Here is an 8553-nt window from a genome sequence, read left to right as displayed (position 1 = left end):
TTAACCAACAATTCATTTCATCAACTTTATTTTATTCATTTTATTCATTGACACTATTATTATATTATATATCATATTATATAATATATCATCAGTAAAAAAACCATCCCTTACAATAAAAACCAGAAGGGGATAGATCATAGAGCTGTTAGCCTATTACAGTACTTACACAACCTCAGAATTCTCAATCTATAGAGAATCAGTAAAATTTTATATAAAACAACAAAACAAAAACCTTATCTTTTTTTTTTATAAAACAAAAACAAAATTTCATGGGTTTTCACGAAATACAGCTGCCAAACCAGTGACAACCTTAACCCCAGTCAGAGAGTTTTTGGGTTTCAATTCTGGTGGCTTCCATTCAATCATCGCTTTTGACTCTGATTCATCACAACCACCACCACCACTTCCCATCAAAACCCTTTGTTTCCTCTCCGCTTCTTCACTGATTTCACGCGACCAATGGCAAAACATAGGTGGTGTGGTTCGTGTATAAGGAGAGAGCCATTTTGATCTAACATATTCAAGTTTTCTCCATGGTGGAACATGCAAACCCTTTTTCTTCATACTCTGTTTCGCTGCTTCAGAAGCTATAGCAACAATCCTCTGTAACCGATCGCACTTTCCAACAAATACATAAGGAAGGGTTTGAAGAATCACTTTGTAAGCCTTGGTGGATCTAGCAATCTCAAATTCTGATCTGAAGTCAACGTCAACTATCACCCTCTCCTTTCCCATTATCACATCAATGTATTCATATTCCCCTAAAATATTAATCATAAAACAAAATTTAAATTATAAAATATGAAAATTATATATTGATCTGTAATTTGTAATATAAATTTAGGGTTTTTGTACCGGCGAGACAGAAAGTGGATTTTTCCCAGCGAGATTTGCAAATTGAAGCATCGTAACCAAGAGCCAATAATCCATCAGTAACAATCTTTCTGCAATTATTATCTTTGCGTTTACACAATGTTTTGTTCTTCTCAATGATCTTAGTTGTGTCCGCTAACAAATTTCTTTCATAAACATTTGGACACGCCACCAAACCCTGACCGAAATAGTAACAAAAACGGTTTATTAAGTAATAAACAAAACAATAAAGAAACTATACCTAACAATTAATCTCTCACTTATGGAATAATTATTAATTTAATAGTAAAACAAACACGCGATTGATACCTTGAGGATTTCGTACGCTTCACCAGACGAAGAACCACCAAACGCGTGAAGTTCAGTATCAGAACAATCGTCGAAGTTTCTGTTGAAGCAGTTGCGTCCACACGTGACAGAAACGGAATGTTTCTCTTCCATGAAACTCTGTACCATCTTCGACAGACAAATTGAGTTCGGTTCGAAATCGACGCCGTCCTTGCGTGGATACGGTTCATCGCCGACGATCTTCTCCGCCGGTAAATTCTTCAGAACGCCGGAGAATTGGCGCTCGAAGAGACGCTTAAGCCGCGACTTGATAATCGGCTTAATTTTCTCTGAAGGAACCTGGTAATCGATTGGCTGAATCTTCATCGTGAAAGGCATGACGAAACTCCAAAACAATTCAGAGTTTCTCAACTCTTTGTTTCGTCAATTTCCGAACTCGATGTTGATTTTGAATTAGGAATCAGAACACATAACAATATTGCAAAATTCTGCAACCACTACTCAAGATTTTGCAGAAGTTGATTTGAAAAGAAAAATACGATTCTGCAAATACCGTAAAAACTGAAAAACTAGAGCGATCTTCTTAATAATTTCACGGATTATTTTAATTTATACACGGAAAATAGAGTAAATATGGAATAACTTCAAAACTGTGCTAAGTAAAGTTGCTTTTGCTTAGGGTTTCTACTAATAAACACGATTACAGCTCTCAAGCAAGGTACGGCACCACGACATCAGTAAATTAAGATCGATAACGATAGCGTGGCTGGAACATCCATTATCGCCGATGAGTCTGTTGCCGGCGATTGGAAGATGAAGAAGACTTGTTTGCGCGTGAAGCTGTGGGAGAAGAGAGGATAAGGAAAAGATCACTACTTAAAGGCAGCGAGTAGAGAAAGAACGAAAGAATGACACGTGTTATCTTACGTGGCAGATTAGAATGGACGCGCCTCTGATGAATACCGAAAATGCCCTCGTGAGAAAGTAGTTGGTCCCGCTATCGTAATCGCGATGAAAATAAGGTTTGGGAGATGAAAAAAATCTCATAGCTTTTGGACTTCTGAGACAGTGGTGCAGCGCGTGACTTTGACGTGACAATAATACACACCCTTGTTCTCGTGCTACACAGTCTACAAGGAAAGTTCATTTATTTGGCTTTAGAACAGTCATCTTGATTATAAAAGATATATGGTTAATAAAAAATTGAAGGGTATTTTTGTCATAGGGGAATCCATGTGTGAGTGCGTGACTTTGTGTATTTGAAGAACGGTGGTTGGAGTTGATGAATTGACTATATTAACCCTATGAAGACAGTTTCTGTTGGTTCAGATGTCAATATCGTGTTTATGAAGGTTTAGTGTAGTTACACAGAATATGCCTCACACTCACCCTTCTACTGATAGTCGTGTGACGGTAATGAACGTTAAAACGCAGCGATCGAAGCGGTGGATTTGTCCTCAAGTTGTTTGATGGATTTCTTGCACTACTGCATACATTTGCAATATCTCCACCACTGTTTGATTAAAATTAAACGGTTTAAAATTATAGATAGATTTTAATTTTTTAATTAAAAATTTCGACACCAAAATCTGAATTGCTCCATTTTTATCAAAAGATGAAAAATTTGGGGCTACATGTAAAAAATGTGGCCCCACACAATCCAAAATCCTCAATTTATATGTATAACTTGTGTGACTAGTTAATATGAAATAAAAGTTGTTTAAAGAAGCATGAAATAATAATTAGTTTTTTTTTTTTTAAATTTATTTATTTAAAAAAACAGAGTTATTTATAAGCTGCATAGTTTTCTTATATAGCAGAGTATGAATAGAACTGTTGACTTTGGTATTTATATGTCCTAATGGTAAACTACTTGTTCTTGTTAATGCCGTGGAGTCTTGGTCTTCCATAATATTGAATCATTGTTCGAATTTTAGTGAAAGAATTATAATATATTGGATGGGATCAATGTTAAATTTGTCAAAATAATCATTTAGATTTATCGTTCAATTCTAAACACTTAATAAAATATTCTCTTTAACAATGGTTAAAAAAAAATATAAAGTTATGATTTTGTCTATTCAAACATTATTATTTTGACGAGAGACAAACACTCTAATAAATATCATTGTCATATTCGATTCAAATATATTTTACATATATTTAATTTAATACCTCAATTTTACTTAATTATATATTAACTTGAGTGTCATATTGTTTGTAAGTATCACCTTCCACCTCTAATAAAAGAGAACGTTCTCCATTCTTAAGTTCAATCATCTTTCTCAATTTCAATTAATCTTAGAACTAACAAGACAAATTGAAAAAAAAAACGTATTTTCTTCGAATAAGCTTAAAAGATATATCAATTACTTCTAGATGGAACTAGCGTATAAATAAGTCTATTTGATCATCATGACAACATAACATAAGAGTATTTGATCATTATGACAACATGATTTTAGAGTTGACAAGGGCTATAATAACATTAGGATAACACCTTAAATTGGAATATAAATATTTTTATCCTATATTATACTGTCTTTATACTTAAATTTTAATATTTAGGTGGAAAATTCATTAGAAAATACTTTTTTACTTATATTTATCAAATAGATTTAATTTATATATACTATCAATTAATTATAATTATTAGATTAATTAAGATATTTGACTTTTATTAAAATTATATTTAAAATATTTTATAAATAATTATAATTAGAAATAATTATAATTAGAAATGATTATAATTAGAAATGATTATAATGTAAATAATTAAGATATTTGATTTTTACAACAATTAAATTCTTATAAAATATATTTAAAATATGATAAATAATATTAAAAAATAAATATATAACAATTAATTTTATTTACTATATAAATATTAATAATTAGTTTTAAAATTATGTGAAATTTTAAACACATTAAATTTTATTGATTTAACTATCTCTTATATTTTTAAAAAACATAAGAGAAAATATAATTTAAAAATAAAAATAAAAACTAAAATTAACATTCAACTTTATACAATGCAACAATTACATTATATTCAAATTTAATTAATAAATTTAATTTAATTTTTGTCGGAACAAAAATAATTCTATTGCATGAGTAGTTTTATTATTTAAATACAATAGGATAGTTTTATAAAATAAAATAATATTTTCTATTTAGTTTGTCATATCCATATGGTATCATATATTGAAATATTTATGTTATCCCATATATCCTACCCATCAATAATTATCATATCCTATCATCATAATTCATAAGACCATGTCAAATTCATACCACGTAACTCTCTTATCGTATTTGTTTCTACCATATTATGACTATGAATTATGATTAGATACAAGTACAATTTTAAACGGTCCATGCTATTTTTTTACTGATGTGCATATCAATTAAATTACGATATATTTGTGTAAATATTTTAACATATATAAGCAGTAAGCTAGTATAGGCTTTATTTCAATTTAAAGATACACATTTTTTTAAATGCATTCGTAATTAATAATAAAAATGTGTATTAAAAAATAAAAAATTATAGTTAAACACACTCATATACAAAAGGACAATTTATGAATACTAATACACAAAACATATATTTAATTTAATGTTTTATAATATAAGAAAAAAATACTCATACTTTTTGTTTTAGATATAAACAAATATTAAAATTTTTACTTTGTATAATGATGTCCTAAAATATTATATATAAATTTTACTTCATCTTTTCAAGAAAGTTGATACATTTACTCTTTTCATACAAATTAAGAAAATACTTCGGCCATCTCATTTTAAACAATTTAATTGATATATATTTGTAATAAAGTATATTTCATTAAATTTATCAATAATTGTTTAATAAATTTTCATTTTTTTTAATGAGAAGAACAGAAATACTCTAAGAGTGTAGTTTAAAACAGAAATACTCTAAGAGTGTAAAATATCAAATCATCATAAATTGTCTTATGTTTTACTTTTATATGATAGTTAGGGTTAAAAACAATATTTTCAATTAAATTTATTTACATTATAATTTATTAACATGACAAATATATTTATATTAACAATGTATCCAAATTAAATTCATTATTATCTAAATATAAATACTTATTTGATTTGCATAAAAAATAATTGATAGAAAAAGATATAAGTACTTACAGTATACTTGTGAATATTTTTTTTTTTACACAGAGCTCATTATAAGAAGATAATTAAAAATAAAAATTTGATCACTTTAGAGTAAAAAATACAAGACATGTATATATATATTGGACATTAGTAAACTCAAAACGAACATATTTACATACTTACTAAAAAACAAATTTCTCTTTTCAAATAAAGAGATTTATACAATTTTATTAACGAATAGCTAGTCGTGTAAGACACATGGATTACTACATCTGTAAAAAAATAAAATAAAAAAAATCTACATATGCATTGTCACACTGCCATGTATTTCATCGTTCAGTTTGATACATCAACAAGAATATTCATAAATTGAGGTATTAAAATTGTAAATTAGTAAAATTAGAAGAGTCAAAATTGTGTTTGAAGCCTACTATTAATTAGGTGTATATTCAAATAATAATAATAAATGTCTTTAATAATTTAAAATGAAAGTTATATTTATGGATATTTTTCCTACCAAATGAGATTGGTTCTATTGCAAGAACTAAAATTAATATTATAATTTTATTTTAAAAATTTATAACTATTGTCAATGAATAAATATATTTATAAAAGTTTTCATTTTTCAAATTTTAGAAATGAAACATATTTTTATAATAATAAGGAAAAATTACATTAATCTTTTTTGAAGTTTTACTAAACTACATAGACACGTCATCTATTTTTTAAAAACACTCATCTCTTTTATGATAATACGGTTATCACTATTAGAGAGAAAAAAAGAAAACACAGTTCTACACTTTACTTTTGAAGTTCTAAGATATGTGCGTGAGTATTTTGCATTATTTCCATAAATTATTTAAATGAGATTTTATCATTTGCCTTTGAATTCTTCCAATTGTTTTGCCTCTAAATGCAAACCTTTAAAGATTCTCCATTATGACTTTGTTGACAAGTTTTTTTTTCTTGTTAATTGATTTTTTTCTTTCTACTTTAGTATCTTTGCACCTTCTCTCACATTTTTGGGAAATGGATAAGTTTATAACGTTTACGAAAAAACTATATACGGTTTTGTATAACTTAATAGTAATTTTGAACAAGAGCAAGATGATTTGATTGTCTTTTAAGTATGCGTAAATGTCAATTTTTATGTTTTTTTTAACACAACAAAAAAGGAGAAACAAAAGAGAAATGACAGGGAATTTAGTAACTCAATTAACGGTAGAAATGATTTAAAAAATGGAGAAGGTAAGGATTTGTTAAACAAGATCAAACCATTTGTATTTTAATTTTTAACAGAGACATACTGTGTTAAACAAGAAAGAAGGTATTTATCACATTGAAAATAAAAGAGGGAAGATATTTGTTTGAATAAAAAATAGAGGGAGTTTGAGTGACATTTGAACAAACCTTAAGGGAGGTATGTGCAGATTTCCCTAATAATACACTTAGATTTAACTCTTACAAAAAAATTGGGATTTTTTCTTTTAAAATTTTGAGAAGCAATGTAAACTACATATGATAAATAACTGATTTACTAAAAAAAGTACATTTGAAAATTAGATGTATTACACAAATGTCCCACATAAAACAAAGGAATCAAGAGAGACTCAACCAGGAAGACTGGTAGGAATGCCTCCTGAAAAGTTGCTATGGAAGATTATTTACCAATGAGAAGAGGGATGAGACATCATGATTATCCTAAAACTTTAATGCATGTTTTAAGAGATTCTAAAGATGCAAACGCTTTTTGAACTAAAATGATTAATCTACTTGAAAATGACATATTCTCTTAGGTGTAATCGTTTGGCCGATAAATACTTTGTTGATCACAAGCATAAATAAATCGTGACCAAGCAAGTATTTCTATCGTTTGGCATCCTCAGAGAGAGAGAAAATCCTTTGGTCTTCACTCAAACTACTCACATGGAAGACAACATTTGGTATGCTATCCAAAACTATTCACATATTATTGATAAGGAGTTTAGAAATCTCCTTCCTTAGCCTATTTGAACTGAAATGTAGGCTTTGTACTCTAATTTAAAGGTAGCTTGGGAAGCTAGCAACAAATTATGGTTGAACTTGAATCTTATATTGTTGTTGAGATGGTAAAAAAGGAACATTCCATCAATGCTGAAAAATATTCTTGGTCTGATTGAGAAGTCTAATTGAAAGGTCAGTGTCTATATTGGAAAACAAGCTAACAAGTGTACTAATCATATTGTTCAAAAAGGTCATACAAGTGTAAGAGGTTGTTTGTTTTCATGGTGGATTAGATGACAAACTCAAGTCTAAGTGGAAGCTACAAATAGTAAATCGCGGTCAAAATTGCATCGGAAAGCTATTTTAGTTGTCCAAAAGCTAAACCAATCAAATGCTAAATCAACCAGAAAAACTCAACAAACATTCTTTACACAAGACTTTCCACCAATTGAAATCCCCAACTCTATATTTCAACCTACACAAGTTCACTGGTGAACAGGTCTACCCCAAAGGCTACAATGACAATGTTGATCACTTTAAAGGAAGTTTTAATTCTAATTCAAGGTTATAGTTAAATAAACTACAGACTTATTTGGGTAAACAACTTATTAAGTGTTCACTGGATAAGAGTTTTGTCATATTATAAGCGGTTGATGAGATATTTCAATAATAAAAAAGAAAATATAGCCTAACAAAACCAACATGTCTAACACTACAACTATTCCTTCATATAAAAATACACAAAAGGATAGTTAATATTGTAATTCACATCAAAGTAAATTATACAATGTACTTTGACAATGAAGCATAGTTTGACTTGAGGGCAAGTTGTATTCAAATTAGGGAGAATGATACTGGATCAAAGAGCCAGTCCAAGAGCTCATCTCAAAGCCACACAGCCCATGAACCAACAATTTTGCATGAAAAGATGGGAAACCTAGGAGCTGCATATGGCTCAACATTCACCATCTTAATAACAAAGAATATATTTGTAATCATCACTTTTGCACCATGTTAGTTAACAGAGTTATTGACGCCGATATGGCACGTTAAGTGTCTTGCTGCACACATGCGTTCCATGTTAAGCACCTTGACAACGTAAAATAACATGGTTACAAACAAAGCACTTAGCATACCGTATTAAATCCCTAATTCTGATAACTAACCAGGGCAAACAAATAAATCAAGTTGACAAATATTGTGCAAATTCAAGGACTAACTTGGAATTTCGTTGAAGTGAATGACTAACTTCACACACTCTTACAA

The 8553-nt window shown here is 28.8% G+C and overlaps 1 protein-coding gene across 1 annotated transcript; it reads right to left on the bottom strand.

The window, feature by feature from the left end:
- Positions 1–2014, bottom strand: LOC101501573 (uncharacterized). The gene is made up of 3 exons (XM_004493676.4): positions 1186–2014; positions 859–1054; positions 1–764 (listed from the first exon to the last, which is right to left on the bottom strand). Exons 1-3 carry the CDS (start codon positions 1540–1542, stop codon positions 271–273), a joined length of 1047 nt encoding a protein of 348 aa, XP_004493733.1. The 5' UTR covers positions 1543–2014; the 3' UTR covers positions 1–270.
- Positions 2015–8553: the final 6539 nt, after the last annotated feature.

Source organism: Cicer arietinum, chromosome 3 (genome assembly GCF_000331145.2).
Source record: "Cicer arietinum cultivar CDC Frontier isolate Library 1 chromosome 3, Cicar.CDCFrontier_v2.0, whole genome shotgun sequence".
In the NCBI taxonomy this organism is placed as follows: Eukaryota; Viridiplantae; Streptophyta; class Magnoliopsida; order Fabales; family Fabaceae; genus Cicer; species Cicer arietinum.
This window is presented reverse-complemented; position numbering and strand designations above follow the sequence as displayed.

Excerpts from the sequence above, each read along its gene's own strand:
- LOC101501573 (XM_004493676.4), bottom strand. The coding sequence starts at position 1,542 with ATGCCTTTCACGATGAAGATTCAGCCAATCGATTACCAGGTTCCTTCA. Across the intron at positions 1,055-1,185 it reads AAGCGTACGAAATCCTCAAG|GGTTTGGTGGCGTGTCCAAA; the intron begins GTATCAATCGCG and ends TATTTCGGTCAG. Across the intron at positions 765-858 it reads ATCCACTTTCTGTCTCGCCG|GGGAATATGAATACATTGAT; the intron begins GTACAAAAACCC and ends TTAATATTTTAG.